This window comes from Hypomesus nipponensis, chromosome 14, assembly GCF_054491055.1.
Source record: "Hypomesus nipponensis isolate SF chromosome 14, ASM5449105v1, whole genome shotgun sequence".
In the NCBI taxonomy this organism is placed as follows: Eukaryota; Metazoa; Chordata; class Actinopteri; order Osmeriformes; family Osmeridae; genus Hypomesus; species Hypomesus nipponensis.
The window spans coordinates 12,654,191-12,672,975 of record NC_140374.1 but is presented as its reverse complement, the minus strand read 5'-3'; the positions used below and the strand labels follow the sequence as shown (position 1 = coordinate 12,672,975).

The 18,785-nt window shown below is 49.1% G+C and overlaps 1 protein-coding gene across 1 annotated transcript; it reads right to left on the bottom strand.

The window, feature by feature from the left end:
* Positions 1–600: 600 nt before the first annotated feature.
* Positions 601–18,039, bottom strand: hgfb (hepatocyte growth factor b). The gene is made up of 18 exons (XM_084672919.1): positions 17,822–18,039; positions 15,932–16,097; positions 15,581–15,693; positions 14,695–14,809; positions 13,259–13,401; positions 11,001–11,121; positions 9,984–10,102; positions 7,843–8,008; positions 7,578–7,711; positions 6,443–6,536; positions 5,086–5,222; positions 4,443–4,475; positions 4,236–4,341; positions 3,773–3,847; positions 3,474–3,623; positions 3,288–3,394; positions 2,967–3,109; positions 601–2,761 (listed from the first exon to the last, which is right to left on the bottom strand). Exons 1-18 carry the CDS (start codon positions 17,868–17,870, stop codon positions 2,579–2,581), a joined length of 2,154 nt encoding a protein of 717 aa, XP_084529045.1. The 5' UTR covers positions 17,871–18,039; the 3' UTR covers positions 601–2,578.
* Between the last annotated feature and the right edge of the window lie 746 nt (positions 18,040–18,785).

Below are 18,785 nucleotides of genomic sequence, written 5' to 3'. Positions count from 1 at the left end.
TAGTCCACAGCGCTCATCAAATGCAAACCGTATGAAGAAAATGTCTATTCTCGTGTATTTTCTGCTGGCCCTATAACTTTTTTAATACTACTGCACATGAATAGGTTCAGCATTTAATCCCTTTCCTTCAGCTCTCCCTCCTCTCCGTCTCACCCCAGTCTGCCTCTCTCCACCCTACCCCTCCGTCCCTCCCTCCCCCTCTCTCTCCGCTCCCCCATCTCTCTACTTACTCCCTGTCCGTCACCCCCCCCCCCCCCCCCCTCCACTTCAGTCCAGGCCTCCAGCATCCCTTCAACCCCCGCCTACGCACCCCTCCCCTTAAAGACAATCTAGAAGAAGGCCTCTGTTACAACACCTCATCTCTCACATACAAATAGCCCCGAGTTAGACAGAGGAGGTGCGAGTGTGTGCCGGTAGCCTTTTTCACGACGGCAGTGGTTTCGATTTTGGTCGCCGGTAAACTTCGTATTCCCTTCCTAACAGCGCCACCCTGTGGCAGGTCAGAACACTGCAACGGCTGGTGGATTGAGAGGCAAAACCCTGATCGCCTCAGCGCTGGTAGTACCTGGCAGATGAACAATAGAACAGAAGGCCAGCGGATCATGTTTCATAGTGATTTCACTTTATTGCCGCTTTTGTTTATTATAGGCTATGGCCACGGGCAAATAAGATCCATCTACGATGCACTTACACTGAGATCAAGGCACAACAAATGAACACATACCAATTACAATGATAATAGATGAGAATGTACAGTGTGCTATACTTGTATGGGAAACAGGATACTTAACAACTTGTTTGGTATATAGCAGCTTACATCATTTGGAACCCATCACACAAGCACGTACACGCATGGAGATAAAAAAACACACAAACACATAGAGGCTCACAGTGCATACTCTTTTACCAGGTAGAAACACATACATTAACATTTAGAGGTTTGATTTGTTTGATGGGCCATTCACTCATCCAATAAAGCACTCAGAACAGACAATGAAAAGATGAAAACGTCCCTCAATTTCAGTAAATGTTTGAACTGACAGAGTTTGTGAAGCTAATATCCAGAGTGGATTGTGCCTGGAGGTCTGCCAAGGTATAAGGGTGCAGAGTGAATAACTCATTCAGTCAGGATTCCATTAAAACATACCCAGACAGCAGTAGGAGAGGGTAGAGGATAGGAGGCGAGAAGAGGAGATGAGGAGAGGAGGAGACGGTAGAGGAGGCGAGGTGAGAGGAGGGGATGAGAGAATTTGCAACACCACATTCAAATGGCACTTTACAGAACTCACAAACCTATGTACACATATATACATTCAGTGGCTTCCTGGTCACCTGACTCAAAAGCAAACAGCTGTACGTTTGTTTTTGGAATCCCACATGAAGTATCCCCTTCAATCTCGAGCTCCTGTCTGTACAGCACAAGAGCCATCTTCCCTGTGGTTGAAAGCAGATATATTTGATCTATCATTCCCTTCGGGCCAACGAGCCAGCCTCTTCTCCCCAGATCTATAAGACCTACGTCACCTTTGGAGTGTCACAAACACTCATTTAAGTAGTATATACAGAGAGACACCACTTCAGTGCCCTTCAGAAGCTGGGAGTTCTGTTGGAGTGTACTCGATAGTGCCCTGGTGCAGGGACCCTTTGACGAGTGGCCCGCGGAAGCACACGAAACAAGCACACTGGAGACACGCGCAGAGACACTACCTTTTTGGCGTCCAGTACATTCAAGTAATGTCAGGAATCAAAGAGTTTTCACACATAACCCTCGAACGGACCTGTTGCAATGAATGAAGAATGGGGGGGGGGGGGGCAGATTATTAGCTGAGAGGATATGTCCACAACAGGTTTACAGTCCAGAGTGTCATCAGAGCCTCAACCTTTTTCCTCAAACCACAGTTTTTGCATTTAGGTGGGCCTGGCCCCACTGCAAGTCTGCCAGAACTTGCTGCTACAGTTTAACATCCCAGCCTATATGTTCACCTAGGTGTCTGTGTATCAGCCATACTTCACTGATAGGAGTTATGGATACTTTTTGTTGGTTGGGTTGAAGTCTTGGTTGGATTTAGTGTCATGGTTGAGTTTAGGTTTAGTCGCCTGGGTTGGGTTAACCTTTAGACCTAAATATTTCCGACGCTCACACCAGAAGTGAGGTATTTTTCCAAAACGGAAGCTAGCTAGCTTTAGTTAGCTTCCGTTACATAGCAACCTAGCATAATACTCGTAGCAATGCTACTACCTGCTAGTGTTACTTGTTAGCCACCTAATTGTAAATTTTGAAGCCATACTACAGCGTCTGTCATATAGTTTTTGTCTATTGGTAAATAGTCGGTTGGAATTTTCAGAATCACACGTGCGACGCTACGCTGTGGGGCCCGCTTTCGAACGTTCGCATGTGTGCAACGCTACTCCTTAACGGGTTAAATGTTGTGGCTGGGTTAAGTCACATGGCAGGGTTTGGTGTCATGGCTGTACTTAGTCTCATTGCTGGCTTTATTGTCTCTTGGATGCAGTCGGTCACAGGGTTGCGTTTGAGTGTCATGGTTGTGGGTTTTTGTTCGTCACCAGGTTCTTGTCTCTAGTTGATATCCAGAGGGTCAGGGTAGTACTTGAAGACCTTGTAGATCCACTGGGTATAAAAGGGCACGTTGATGAAGATACCTGGTCGGTTGGCGCGGGCACATCCTCGCCCATTGACACTTACGCCCACGATCACCCTGCTCTCGCCGTCCTGACATACCAAGGGGCCCCCATAGTCCCTCTGCCAGCAGAAAACACACACACACACATCAAAGAACACCAACAAGAATACCTTTCTAATACTTTTCCAAGAATACCTTCTGAGACTAGTGTGTGTCTTCAGAGACACTCTGGAGTGAACGGAAACCTCCGGAAAGAAGCTCTATTGAGGTCCAAGTGGGATTACAGGAGAAACCCTTCTTGCGGTGCGTGTGAGCTGTATTTACCTCACACACTCCCTCGTCCCTGTTGCCCCCGGCGCAGATCCTGGAGTGGTTAATGTGCATACTGCCCCGGTGCTGCTGTCGACACCTCACGTTACCGACCACAGGCAGGTGAACCTCCTTCAACACTCCCTCGTGGCCCGTCCCTAGGGGAAAGAACAACTTGCGTCATCACTCCCATCAACGTCGCCATCGAATCCTCCTCCTCTTCATCTCCCACCACAACTGTGAACTCTGGGTCTCGCATGATGAATCTGTGGTCGACGTGCTTGTGTGAGACTGTAGATCTGTGTTGGCTGTGGATGGTTGGGGTGGTATGGGCACCTTTAGTCTCTCCCCATCCATACATGCTACAGATCGACCCTTCGGAGATGGAGCACCCGGCCACAGGCAGCTGAATGGTGTGGACCCTGTCTGCAGGAAGCGCCGGCCTGGACACACAGTATATCACATTGTATTTCATCAAATATATTTGGAAGTATACATAGGAAATGTGAGACGGGCACTTACTTGGCCAGCCGAATGAGGGCCAGGTTGGAGCCCTCAGGACCACAGACCACATGAGCGATGCGTACTTCCTGTCTCTCGGACCTATCAGGGCCTGCCTCGCTGAGGTCGGACACGCCCAGCCATACACGGTACTCACTGATATCAGGGACGCTGAGGGGAGGACGTTCCAACAAACAACAGACGTACGTGTGAGGCCTTTCATAAAAACACAACCCAAATACTATCCGAAACAATCCGGAAAAAAACGAACGGAGAAGGAACGGACGGCCGAGGACAGAAAGAAGGCAGGGGCGGCATACCACGAGGCGAAGCACTGTCTGTCGGTGAGCACCCACTGCTCTCGTATGAGGGAGCCTCCGCACCAGTGAGAGCCCCTGGAGAGGACGCAGAGCACAGCAGGCACCACCTCACACACTGTTGATGGGGCTTGACCGCGCTCCCTGAGGTCTATCTCTTTACACGGCGGCGTAACCCGCCGCGTGGTTTATGGGACATGTATGGACGCAGTACGCTACGGCATAGCCCATCACCTCAAACTGGACTGCACCACCGGGGTGGAACTAGCAGTCTCTACAAAGTCTGCAGTCGTGAATATGAGTGTGGGTAGGCGTGTGTCTGTTTGTGTGCCTGTTTGTGTGGGTGCGTGTGTATGTGTGTGTGTATATGTGTGTGTATGTGTGTGTGTGTGTGTGCAAACACGTGTGTATACATACGCCTGTGCCTGTACGTGTGTGTGTGTGTGTGTGTGCGTGTGTTCTTTACCCTTTCTGTATGCTGACCATCCAGCTGCCGTCGGCGATGGCAACCGGAGCTCCGCCCACGATCCGGGTCCTCTTGTGGATGAAGCAGGACACGGTGGAGACCTCCCCTGGGAGAACAAGACAGAACATTCCACATCCCTCACTTCATCTCTCAGGAACTACCCCCGGAGCTCCGCGTCGAGCGGCAACACGGAACACGCACACTCACCCAGAGGAGGGATGCTGTTCTGGGACGATTCACCTGTCGAAGGGGGGCGGGGGCACACACACACAGATTAGAAAGTGTAAAGGGTGACGCCATGTCAGACACTGAGGAGATAAGATACAAGGCGCGGGCATCCATTACTGAGACGCACACGCGCACACCCGTAGAGTATTTCTCCCCGTGACCTGGGACATGGGAACGCTCACACACCCCCCCGTCACCCTGATGTATGCGAATCTCTTCTCACACTCTGACCCGAGAGCGGAGACAGATATATGCGTGCACGTGTGTGTGTGGATGCGTGGGTGTGGGTGTGGGTCTGTGCAGAATGTATGACAGAGTACAGTACAGAACGATTTACATAATCTCCGCCTGATTTACTATTCACAAGAAAAGAAATACATGCTCAAATAACCACAGACTTGCTCTCTCTTTCCCTCTGTCTGTTCCCAGTTTTATAATGTTCTATGACAAATTGGAGACAACAAGGATCATAATAACCTCAAGAACAAGTGCGAAAAACAAACATATTCTACAATAAAAATGTTAACAGTATATACTGTCTATACTATAATGCACTTACACCACACGTACTGTATTATACTCTACGTCTATAATGTGTTTATATAATAAAATGTTCTCTCACATGGTTTGACCATGCAGTAGTCCCAGGAGAGGGCAGAGCTGTTGGTGTAGCACCAGGGCCCATGTTGGTCTTTATCTGGGTTCCTGCAGAAGCTCCCATCCTTGCTTGCAATCAACAGAGCAGCATCTCTTTCTCCTCTGTACACACGCACACACACACAAACACACAAATAAAGAAAGCATGATCCTTCATGAACTCCGTGTTGCACTGCACCAGTACGTAGGACTGGTCCGGAATCTGCTCCTCGAGGGGAAACCAGAGATCCACAGTGAGATAAGCCCCCTGTGGAGAGACCACACAGCTGTGTGCGGTCTCTCTGAGGGACACGGAGGGAGAGCTCTGGGGCAGGCCTCTGCTCACGAAGCACCCACACACGCTGACTTATCCCTCACCAGGGAATTCTGGCAACAGTTGGAAAGCTGCGAGCTGAATTTTTCCCAGGCCGAATTCACGGGGCGATAAGGGAAATAGTGTCAAGGAGGAGGAATGTATGGTACCAACCCTGGGGTGCAGAGTTTACAGGGTGTGTATGTGTGTGTGTGTGTGTGCGAGTGAAGTTCAGTCTGTAGCTAGCATAAACACCCAGCGCTCCGTGACCTCCCCCCCCACCACTCCTGACCTCTGGGCGGGAGTCAGACGGACGAGCCGATTGGCTTTGAAGTGTTCCATGGAGGGGGAGAGCGGGGGGGGGGGGGGGGGGTTAGGGTCAAAGGTGAAGCCTGAAGTGTGTGTCCCAAAGGCTGCTTATCACCCGGACTCATTCCTGCTCGGTTGAGTCATTCTCACAGTAACACTCAAGTCTGCATTAGAGACACCCCTCCAGCCTTCAGCCGACCCAGTGAGAACTCACAGAGCAAGCCTTTTCCTGCGTGCCATAATACCAGTTAACTGGAGGTCAACCACTGGTCAACTCTTCACTGACCCACACTGACCTCACAGGTTCACACATGTGGTTTTGGGAGGGACACATACTGATTCACATACACAGACCACATACACACACCCACAAACGTGCGACGCCGATTCCTTCAAGACTGCACGCCCATAAGATGCGCAGGGATAAGGGAATGCAAAGCTGTTTGTTTCGTTGAGCGGATTACGTTTGTTGTGATCGTCACTGCGAAGCAGTCCTTCAATGCAGAGATCTGATGATTCGGACGAGGAACAGTCACCCACAGGGAAGAAACGTGTCCTTGGAAAACCCGAGAACAACTGCACTGCGGAACACTGCCTTGTTTCTATAGAAACAGAGCGAAAGCTAACCCTGGTGGTGTTTGCGTACACCATGGCGTTAGCGGTCGGGCTGTGTCGTGGGAGGGGGGTGAGGGGTTAGCTGGGAAGGTGCTGTGGTCGATACCTGCTGCTGTGGTCTCTCCATGGAGCACAGGGAAGGCCTGATCTGGTCCTGGAGGTCTCCCCTCTGTAGGTCTCTCCTCTCCCCTCATAGCAGTCTGGAACACAACCCCACCCAACACATGTTAAAAATGACTTAACTTGAGAATGAATGTCAGCTAGGACTTTCACTTAGCTAGTTTGTTATTTCGTCCAGATCTTGTACTTTTGGAGACAGGTCATTATTATTCTTAACATTATTAAGTTCTGTAAATTGGATTAGAAAACGTGTTACACTTTTCATTGACGACCTTGATGCTTTACTATCAACAACCAAGTCATTTATAGTAATCTCGAACATCTCTCCAAGCTCATGTCACATAAGCCGCCCCACAGTTGGAGTTAAAACAATCACTGTTGGACTCTGATACAATTGTCTGATAACCAACGCAGTTCAGATCTCCAGTGGCCAGAATCAGGATTATAGTTATATTAGACCCCAGTTGGAAACATACACAACCCCAAAGTGAAAATAGACCACTGGTCGACCACAACCACAACCTTAAATACAGTCTCCAAACTGCCAAGGGTCCTTGTGTCTCATCTGACTGTGGGAACACACCAAGCACTGGAGATCAGACCACAAAACAGCCCGATAGAAGTGACCACAACCAGAACACTAGCCCATACAGTCACAAATCCACAAATGTCCCTGCCGTCCTGTTAGATGGAGTTAGATTTCTATCCACTCTGACAAGGTGTATTGTTCTGCTCCGCCTGTTATGTCCCCGCCTACAATGAGAACTTCCCCCTGAAATTACCTTAAGAAGCTCTTCCCTCACTGTCAAAGGGACAACGCTGAAATAGTCCGATTTTGTTAGTATAAGGGGTTGTAGTCAGAGAGAGAGTGAGAAAGAAATGGAGAGAGGGAGATTCAGGGCGTGTCTTCAGGGACCATTCCAAGGCTAAGCCTAAAACAACAGCATGTCCTAGAAACAGAGTTGGGGACAAAAACAGATCCACATTTGCCTAGAGAGACAGGGTTAAGGTTAAAGTTAAGATAAAGGCTACATCTCGGGCTAGGGCAAGGGCTTGGCCTGGGTTAAGAACGGATGTCAAATCTGATCCAGATTCGTTTTTCGAGTTCCCGAATCTCTCACCGTCAGGCTGGTTGCTCTTGGTGTCACAGCGGGGTATGTTGGTGCAGAACGCTGTCCTGATGTTAGGGTCGGAAGTGAAGCACCATGGGAGATCTTGTCCATCAGGGTTCCGACAGTAGTTCTCTCTCAGATCTCTGGAACACAGAGGTTGTTTTTGTGTGTGTGTGTGTGTACATAAATGTGTCCGTGTATGTAAGCTCCTGCATTTCTTTGTGTGTGCGCTTGTTTGTGTGGGTGTGTGTGGGTGGGTGTGTGTGGGACTCACTTGCAGCGGTAGTCTTGGGGTGTGTACGTGTGGTTGTGGGGGTACTGGGAGTCCCAGCGTTGACAGGTCAGTCCGCTCGGCGTCACGCCCACCTCGCCCCTGTACCCGTCCCCTCGACCACGGAAGCACTGCGTGGTCACCTCCACCTGAGGGATGACGTCTAGGTCTGTGGGGGTCGCAGGGTCACGGCCCAGAGACAAAGAAAGGCGGAAGTTATTCTCTGAACTTGGATGGGATCTGGCTGGGATTCACTTTTCTGCGCTCAAACCTTGGTTTGACATTCAGCACCTGGGCCATCGTAGAAATAGAGCAGCTTCCTCGAGGGAGAGCTGTGGCCTCCAAGAAAGAAGCATGGCTGAACAAGGCTGAAATGGTCTAACTGCTCTATTTCTGGATGTGTCTGTTTGCAGACTGTTTTTTTTTTCTTTCCTCTTAGAAATTGCATGTGTCATTGTGTAATCTATAACTTTTCAATCCAAAAGAAATAGTTGGGCATTATGTACATCATTAGACAGTTAGTTGTTACAACAATAAACACAGAAATGGGCTGAATAGTTTTGCATGTCTCTCTCTCTCTCTCTCTCTCTCTCTCTCTCTCTCTCTCTCTCTCTCTCTCTCTCTCTCTCTTTCTCTCTCTCTCTCTCTCTCTCTCTCTACCTCTTTGTTCTATTCTCTTTCTCCCTCTCTCTTTTTAGTCTCTCTCTCTCCGCCCCGTCCCTCCTCCCCCCATCTCGTCTTGTTTTGATTAAGACTAACTGGGTCGTAAACTGATTCTCTTCCCAGCATTCCCTCCCTGTCAGAACCACGAGTGAGGAGAAATGGTATGGGAGAGAAGAGGAGGGGGAGGGAGGGAGGGAGGGAGGGAGGGAGGGAGGGAGGGAGGGAGGGAGGGAGGGAGGGAGGGAGGGAGGGAGGGAGGGAGGGAGGGAGGGAGGGAGGGAGGGAGGGGCAGAGTATGAGAAAGGGAAGAAGGAGGAGGTGGTGGAGGAGTAAGAGGAAAGCGGAAGTAGGATGAGGTAGGAGTAGATGAGGCGGAGGAGGAAGGAGTGCAGGTGGAGGGAGAGAGGAAGGGATTTGTTGGTCCAGATGGAAGGATGCCATAAAGTCATGTTGGTGCCAGGTCAACTGATGACTGTAGCATGCTTCTGACAAGCCCGGGCAAGACACGCTGACACAGAGAGAGAAAGAACCCACTCAACTAAACAGTAACCCTATGCCTGCGGTCTTCATTCACTTAAAGTGCATCAACAAGCAAAAGTGACAGAATAACTTAACACTGAAGTACACACAACTACACACTCACACACTTACACATGTATGCAGACAAGACCTACATCCCCACAGACACACACACACTTACACTTTGCTCACAGACTTGTAAGTGATCTGCTAATATTTGTGCGTTAGACAGGAGGTGTGCGTGACCCTGGTATTTTGTCGGTACAGTATGTCAGGAAAAGAAGGTGTGTGTGTGCGTGTGTAAGACCCTTTTGTTTTGTCTGTATGTCTGGCAAGAAGTGTGTGTGTGTGTGACCCTGGTGTTTTTTCTGTCGGTCTTGTAGGGTGTGTGTGTGTGTGTGTGACCCTGGTGTTTTGTCTGTCGGTCTTATAGGAGGTGTGAGTGTGTGGGTGACTCTGGTGTTTTGTCTGTGTTTCTGACAGCTGCTTTATGTGGAAGAGTAACTGAGCCCCCCTCAGTATTAGCACACATTAGCACAAAACAATAAACAGCGGACCAATGAGACTCAAATAAACATTGAGCCTATTAGAGAAGACATGACAACTCAGGCACGAGGACTGGAGGGCTGAGGGGGAGAGAGAGATAGATAGACAGATAAAGAGAGAGAGAGAGATAAAGAGAGAGAGAGAGAGAGAGAGAGAGAGAGAGAGAGAGAGAGAGAGAGAGAGAGAGAGAGAGAGAGAGAGAGAGAGAGAGAGAGAGAGAGAGAGAGAGAGAGAGAAAGAGAGAGAGAGACAGGACTGTGTGATACCATGTGCATTTCGTCAGGGGTTGGGGGGGGCATTCAAATTGAGGAAAGTCGAAAATAATTTTGAGAGTCCGCTCACACCGTGGAGGTAAACGCAAATACACACATCTACGAACATGCATAAAAGCCAGGCACACACACACACACACTCACCACAGGCTCTGATGTTGCAGTACTCCCAGGGCGTGTGTGGATCCAGGGTGAAGCACCAGGGCCTGTGCCGTCCATCTGGGTTCCTACAGTAGTTATCATCCAGGCCTTTGTCAGGATACCTCCAAAGACAACACACACACACACACACACACACACGTAGACGCACACACACACACACGGGCAGGCAGTATTAACATGCAGAATATCCCTTGGACAGACATGGCAGCAGAGGAAAACGTGTTCATGAAGAGCAGCACAGCCCAGGTGTTCCCTGTTATCATGTTGACGTACGACCCAGGGTGTCAGTTTGAGAGGGGCCCGGGAGGTGCATGCGTGTGTGTGTCCTGTGTGTGTCTGTGTCTGTGCGTGTGTGAGTCTGTGCGTGTGTGTGTCTGTGCATGTGTCTGTGCGTGTGTCTGTGCGTGTGTGTGAGTCTGTGCGTGTGTGTGTCTTGTGCGTGCGTGTGTGTGTCTGTGCATGTGTGTGAGTCTGTGCGTGTGTGTGTGTCTGTGCGTGTGTATGTCTTGTGCGTGCGTGTGTGTGTGTCTGTGCGTGTGTGAGTCTGTGCGTATGTGTGAGTCTGTGCGTATGTGTGTGTCTGTGCGTTTGTGAGTCTGTGCGTGTGTGTGAGTCTGTGCGTACGTGTGTGAGTTTGTGTGTGTCTCTGTGTGTGTTCCAGTCTGGCCCTCTCATTTACAGAAACACTGGGATGATTAAGGACGTGTTAACGAGACTTAACTAATCCACACCACCTGCCACCAGTCTGGGGAATACACAGTCACTGATCTGCGCACACAGACACACACACACAGACACACACAACTACTCAAACACACACACACACACACACACGTCCTGCACTGCTTCTGCCTGAAGAACTTTGTGCATTTTTGCTTTTCTCCTTTTTTTTTTTTTGCCAAGACCTGGACATGTGTCCCAGAACATGTCTCTGCACAGGACAAGACAGAGAGAGTGTGTGTGTGTGTGTGTATGCATATGAAAGAGTATGTGTGTTACCTCTTGGGGTGGAAAAGGTGTTTGTGGCCCTCCTCGAGGTCCCAACGCTGACACTCTCGTCCGCTCTCTGTGTGGTCCATCGGTCCTCTGTAGCTCTCCCCATTACAGCTCACACACTCCACTGGAGGACACACACACACACACAACCATACACACACATCATACACACACCACACAAACACCCCCCCGCACACACACCCACACACGGGTCAGACAGCGGACGTGGAGAGAGCTCGTGAGATGCGAGAGACGAGAAGAAACACCGAGATGCAGAGTGAGCTGGAGGGAGGGAGCCTGCTGTGTTGTTTTCGCTTCTAAGGTTCTGCTACTCTGTCAGAGGCTGGGCGGCCTGGAGTTCTCCTCAGGTCGAAAACTGTTTACAGAGCCGGGAAATGATGACACGAGAGTGGACAGGATGAACGGTAACACACGCCTGAATGCAGCTGGACTTGGCCAGTAACTGTCAGCACACACTGGCACAGCCAACATCACTCCAATTAGCAGCTGTACATTGGGGGCTATTGGGCAATTTGGTCTAACAAGTGGTATGGGCAGAATTTCAAGCTGAAGAGTGGGTGTGTGTGTGTATGTTTGTGTTTGTGTGTGAGTTTGTGTGTGGACCGGTGCTGTGTGTGTGTGTGCGCGCGTGGATTCCCAGGCAGGGACATATAGGTGATTCAGCAGTAAAAAAGAAAGAAATAATAAACAAAACATGATACACGTTCTACCGTAATACTAGTGTGATGAAAACGTGGAAAGAACACAGCAATCTGTGTGTCGTACGTCATGACAACAATAACTCGTTGCAATGGGACGTGCAACAGACTCTGGGTCTGTCGGTCGGTTCTGTGGTGCTGTTGCGACTGTGCACGCAGCCTTGTAAACAGCCCAATACGCAGAGCGGAAACAGATGTCCACGAGTCTGCTGTTCCTATGACACATCAGGTTTCACATCCCTGGTGTGTGTGTCTGTGTGTCTCGCTGTGTGTGTGTGCGTGGGTGGAATGGTGTGTGTGTGTGAGTGTACGAGTGTGTGTCAACGCGCGTGCGTGAAACAGAAAGTGTGTGTAAGCGTGCATGCTCGTGTGTGTCAGTGTGCTAATAGCCCTGCATACATGTTTCCTATTAAAGAGAAAATCATTTCTGAACCAATCCTCCCGGTCAATGTTTTACTGGAGCGGAACAACACACACTCCCAGCCGAGAGACTCTGGCTCTTCAGAACCCTGAGCTGGTGAGAGACCTGGGCATTCCCCTCACGTCTTATCTCCTCGACGCTGACTCGACGCCAGTCCCTCACCCTCTCGACCTCGTCGTCACATCCTGCTCATCACAAGGCCAACAGCCCGGCCGGGGAAGCTCCTCTCACACGGCACCGGAGACTGCAGGTCCTCCTTCTGCCCCGTAGGGGGAGCTCTGCCTGCCTGAGAGGCAGGCTGGCTCACGTTTGGCTCGGACGGATAATGAGGCTCGCTCCCAGGCCTCCATAGGAGGCGTCTTACGGTTGGGAACGCCGTAAATATACATGCAGGGCCTTGTGGCTGGTGGGAAGGCTGTGGAAGCAGACCTTGTGAAGTCTAAACAGCACCAGGGTAGGAGCTCCGTCGGCAGCTGCCTGCCTTAGGGGTGAGGCCATGTAGAGAGCTGGGAGAGGAGGACTTGAGAGAGGGCAACATGAAAGTTCTGAGCTCCTGCGCGAGCTCACTGGGATACAGTAAGGCATGACCCTTGGAATGTGCCTTGGGTACAGTGGGTTGTGGGTTCAAAACCCCCTCAGGACAAGGAAGCTAGGTTTCACCCTGCCCAGTGATGACATTGTATCGTTGGTTCCCACACTCCGTCAATTCTACATGCTGTTTGTGATTCCCTTTCGGGAAAAAACCATCTGCCATATGAATACAAGTGTATAAACTCAAACACATGCATGAATGCAGCTGGACAGGGCCTGTTACAATGAGCACACAATGGTACAGTAAACTTCACTCTAATTAGCAGCAGTACATTGGGGAATGTTGGGCCCCAATTGGTTCGACAACAAACTAAGTGGTGTGGGCAGCATTTCAAGCTGGCCTGTGTGTTTGAGTGTGTTTGCTTCTCAAACAATCCTTGTACCGGTAATTGGTTTTTCAATGTGTGTGTGAATACAGTAGGTGTGCCTACCTCCTTTGGAGTGAGTCTGCACTGAGTCTTCCTGCATGTGTGGGCATCATTATGAGTATGTAAGCATCTGGTGAGTGTGTGTGTGTGTGTGTGTTGTACCCTGGGAGCACTGAGGTATTCCACATCTCTGGTGTCTCAGACTGGGGTCAGAGGTGAAGCACCAGGGTCCAGAGCTGGAGTTGTCAGGGTTACGGCAGTAGTTCTCTCGCAAGTCCTTCTTCTTGTTCCTCCTGGGCAGGAAGCTGGGGTGATAGACAAGCAGGTGAGTACACCCACAAGCACAAACACACACTCACACGTACACAGACATACCCCAGTATGACATCTAAAGCTGCATGCTACATACTAATTGATACACACATCGCTGTGTGAACTCCATTTCTCTCCATGTGTTGTTAAAGGAGTGACTATGCGGTACTGACTCATTAAACCTTTTTTTGGACTCATTTCAGGCAGAGGTCAGTTAGTGACTGTAGTCAAAGGCAGAAAGGTCCTGTTTCGGAACGACGGTCTGAATGACCTGTCTATTGCTCTACCTCCCTCATTTTTGTGGTCTGTCTCACTCTGTCTCTCCCTCTGTCTCTCCCTCGGTCTCCCCCCCCCCCCCCTCTCTCTCTCTCTCACTCCCTCAGTCTCGGGACTGCTTCCCCTCATCCTCCCAGTTGAATCAGCACTGACAGGTGAAGAGCTAACTCCCTGTCTGGCCCTACTTACCGAGGCACACTGTGGAACGAGAGGACACGACAGCTCTAATGCTCCTTTATTACCGCCATGAATAACGGACGGCCTGCTATCTCTCCACGTCTAGGTTCTCTGGGAAAAGCTGCGTTTCTTTTTTCCAACAATATCAAGTGTAAAGGCACAGGTGTTAGCTGTGTGTGCCCCTCGCAAGAGAGAGACACACGGGTAAAGATCATCTTCGTCTCCTCTGTAACCACATAAGCGTTGGTGATTCAAATGTTATGTGTGCGTATTGGTCAGAGGTTGTGTGTGTCTCTGTGTTTCAGAGAGGGACACACGCACACACACACACACACACACGCACACACACACAGCTTGTACACCTACATAAACACGAAGGGCGCAGCAGGAAATGGTGTGTGTGACTGTGTAAAGCCTTACAATGAGGTCAGGCTGTATCAGCAGTGATGAATGACTGATCCCCTGAGTCTAATCACCATCTAATACATCACTACTACATAGGGATAGTCAGCACACACACACAGTACACACATACAGTACACACCCGTGCACTTACCCACATGCGTACCCCCCCCACACACACACACATACACGCACTCACACACACAGCACATACAGTACACGCACCCGCACACAGACCCACACACGTACCCCCCCTCCCACACACACAAGTCGTTAGGCCCTGGCTCAGAGTCAGTGAAAAAAAATGCAGCCATTTGGCATGTGAACTACAAGACCCAGAGCTTCAGATATATGGTCTACTGGAGAGTGGAGGCACAATGCTGTGTGGTTCCTACACTGGTGTTACAGCGATGTCGGTCCATCGGTCTTACGTGTGTTCATGGGGGATGGGAGAGGCCCATGCTTGGCACTTGACTCCGCTCACTGTCACTGACGTCCGACCCTTGTAGCCAAGCCCCGCCCCCACTACACACTCCTGCACGTAGTCTGACAGAAAGAGAGCAGACAAGAGAGAGAGAGAGAGATGGAGAAGGGGTGAGAGACAGCAAAAAGGCACATACTGTGAGCCAGTGATGTGTGTGTGTGTGTGTGTGTGTGTGTGTCTGTATATAATGAAGAAAGCAGACAGTTAAACTCTTGGCTCGTGTGGAATTGACTCTGCTATTGTGCAGCGCTCCATAGGGAGTCTGTACACTGCTGTGTAAAACGTTGTGTTTGTTACAGTTGAGGGTGGAGTCAGCATTGTTGACACAAACAGCTGCTAATTATAGTCCACCGACCACAAAGAGGAAAGCCCTCCACAGCATCAAGGTAGGAGCAGGCAATGACTAACTAGCATGGCATGCACTCATATCACATGGCTTTCTACATGTACGTCCACGTCGTGTAAGATGCATGTACTGCATGGTGTGTGAACGTGATATGTCTTCATACAGTGACAGCAATGTAAGATGCATTTGCAACACGTGTGCATGTGCCAAATGCAATGAGAAAGAGAAAGAGAGAGTGAAAGAGACGGAGAGAGGCAGACACAAAAGGAGACCGAGAGAGACACAGAGAGACAGACAGAGTGTGAAAGAGTGTGAGAGAGAAAAGACGAGAGCGACATTCACAGAGTGACAGACAGTTAAATACAGCGAGAGTGAGAGAGAGACAGACAGTGACAGAGGAATAGAGAGAGCGAGAGAGAGAGAGAGAGAGAGAGAGAGAGAGAGAGCAGGAGAGAGAGAGAGAGAGAGAGAGAGAGAGAGAGAGTACCTTTCTTCTGGTACAGTTGGTAGTTGAAGTCCTGTTGGCTCTGGACTCCTGGTGAGTTCCTGTCGAAGGAGAGCCATTGGCATTTCCTGTTTTTATGATCGTAGAGGAACGCTCTGGAGAGAGATGGATCGAGAAAGGAGAGGAGAAGTCGAGAAAAAGAGGGACAAAAATGGAAGAAACACAGAGGGCAAGGAGGAGAGACTTGATGGTCATTATTCAGACTCTCTCAGCCAATGAGCTTCCATCAGGCCAGGATGAGAGCTACTTTAGGTTGGTTGCACTGTAGTTACCACAGCACCAGCCAGTCATACTGTATAAGTGAGAGTGTGTTTCATACAGTGACAGAAGTACCTGCAGGGGAAGGACATCCTCTTGTTTCGGCTGCAGCCCTTGGCACACTTGACCAAACTCAACTTCTTGGTTTTAGTTGGGAAAGAAGGGTCACCGGAGAGGACCACCAATAGGACGTCGTCGCTCCTCTGGTAGTCCTGTAATGCATTCCTCCTGCTTTTGCCCTCTGACACACACACACACACACACCATATTGTCAGTGTAAAACCAGATCAGCACCAGGTTTCTGAAGCTGTGCACAAGCAGAGCCCCAGTACTAAAACACCAGCACACCAGCACACCCGTACACAAGTAGACCAGAAGACCAGTATTCCAGTAGACCAGTAAACCAGTAGACCAGCACACCGGTAGACCAGCACACCAGTACACCAGTAGACCATCAAACCGGTACACCATTAGACCAGCAGACCAGCACACAAGTACACCATCCCACCAGTAGACCAGTATACCAGTAGACCAATACACTCGTAGACCAGTAAACCAGTAGACCAGTGGACCAGCACACCAGTTCACCAGTACACCAGTAGACCAGCACACCAGTAGACCATCACACCAGTAGACCAGTGGACCAGCACACCAGCACACCTGTAGACCATCACACCAGCAGACCAGTAGACCAGTACACCAGTACACCTGTACACCAGCACACCAGCACACCAGTAAACCAGTAGACCAGTAGACCAGTACACCTGTACACCAGCACACCAGTAAACCAGTAGACCAGTACACCCGTAGACCAGTAAACCAGTAAACCAGTACACCAGTACACCAGTACACCAGTAGACCATCACACCAGTACACCAGTAGACTTGTAGAACAGTAGACCAGGACACTGGATGAAGCATTCCAAGGTGGGATCAGGATGTGTTAATTGCCACAGCAGACCTGAGGCAACCTCAGCAGACTCACAATGGGTCAATTAGCCTGCTTTAACTGCAATTACAGCAGAGGACTAAATAGGATGCACAGTCATCTGTCACTGTCTAGTGAGTCACCCAATGAAACCAGAGACTCACACGCATGTACTACACCCACTGACACACCCACACAAATGCATAGACACACACACACACAGTTTGTTACTCCTCTGCCACTGTTTTCAAGTTATGTCTGCAATACCAGAAAATGTGACAAAATGACTTGGTCTGAATGAATCTGACAGAATGACTTGGTCTGAATGAATCTGACAGAATGACTTGGTCTGAATGAATCTGACAGAATGACTTGGTCTGAATGAATCTGACAGAATGACTTGGTCTGAATGAATCTGACAGAATGACTGCCAGATGAATCTTATCTAACTTGCCCATTCCAATTTGAACTCTATCTCCCCTAACGTGCACATTCATCCTACTGACCCTTACAGGGCCTGTCTTGTTTGTTGTACTGGATACAGTAGATGCATCATTCATCATCATTGTTGTAATACTGTAGAATGTCTCCATTAATTAAATATAATACGACTATAAATTCAATTCAACTGCAGTAAATCCTTCAAAATTGCATGTAGGCCTTGGTATACTTAAACTTTCAATGTTTAACTTCATGTGGCATACGGTATTATGACACATGGTATAAGACACATATACAGTAAGAGAACACTACACCAATGAAGTTTTGATGCGGAGTTCATTCGATTTAACTTTTAGGCTGCATGGTGATCTGTAGCCTACTTTTATGAGGTAAACTGTAGAGCGATCGTGCACCTTATCAATACATGAGGTCTAATATACTTCTATGTAGCGGGAGATATAACGGCATGATATAATATATCCTTGTATAAATTATTACAACAGAATACCAACGCACTCATGCTTGTTTACACTTAAAACTGAGGGCGACGGGGGGCGACATAATTGTGAAGCTCAGACGGCGTTGCATAAAACTTACCTGAACAACCCACAATGAAAAGGCTAAAAACTATTTTATAGATCCACATTTTTCCGGTGTAAAAAGAGCCCAACACTTTTGCGATGTAATTTTTTGTTTTTATGTACCGAGACTGCCCTAACGTTTTTTTTTTTCTTTCGCGAGTAATGCCTTCAGAGGATCCGGGCAGACACGATCGACGAGATGTTCTCTCCACAGCAGCACTGATGCGTCTACGCCAAGTAACACACTCACTGGGGTCTAAGTCTCCCTCCCTCTCTCTCTCTCTCTCTCTCTCTCTCTCTCTCTCTCTCTCTCTCTCTCTCTCTCTCTCTCTCTCTCTCTCTCTCCCTTTCTCTCTCTCTCCCTCCCACAAGTTAACAACAACACACACGGCCTACTATGAAATAGCTTTATATAAATAAAGAATCCCTTTCTTTACCTGGCAACGCACAAGGGCTCAATCGTTTTTTTTGGGTATTCTCTTGCTATTCCCCATGGAATAATCGGGCTATTTAGGAGCAGAGGTGGTGAAACGAGGGGAAATGAGTATCCTGTATTATCTTTTCCTAAATAGACCTCTGTAGATCAGGTGAAGACAGCACCTGACACATGACACATGTGGGTCAGGTCTTATCTCTGCTTCCATAAACATCTCAGCCATCAGTATAGACACCGAGTTAGCTGCACCAGGATGAGGGATGAACGGAGACACAAAATACCTCTCTAGGAAACCACCACCTTCGATCATACCCCAAAGAATCTCTCTCTCTCGATGACTAATAGTCCTGTGCATACTCACAATCACAGTGACTCCACAACAACAAACAACCATGGTCTATGAATCAGTGACTTTCACTCTGAAGATCACACGCACACATAGACACAAACACACACATACTGTATAACCAGCACCAGATGTTGAGGGACCTTTCACAACGAAAAAAACTTATAATTATTGACACTGGCTCTGAGACTGGAGAGG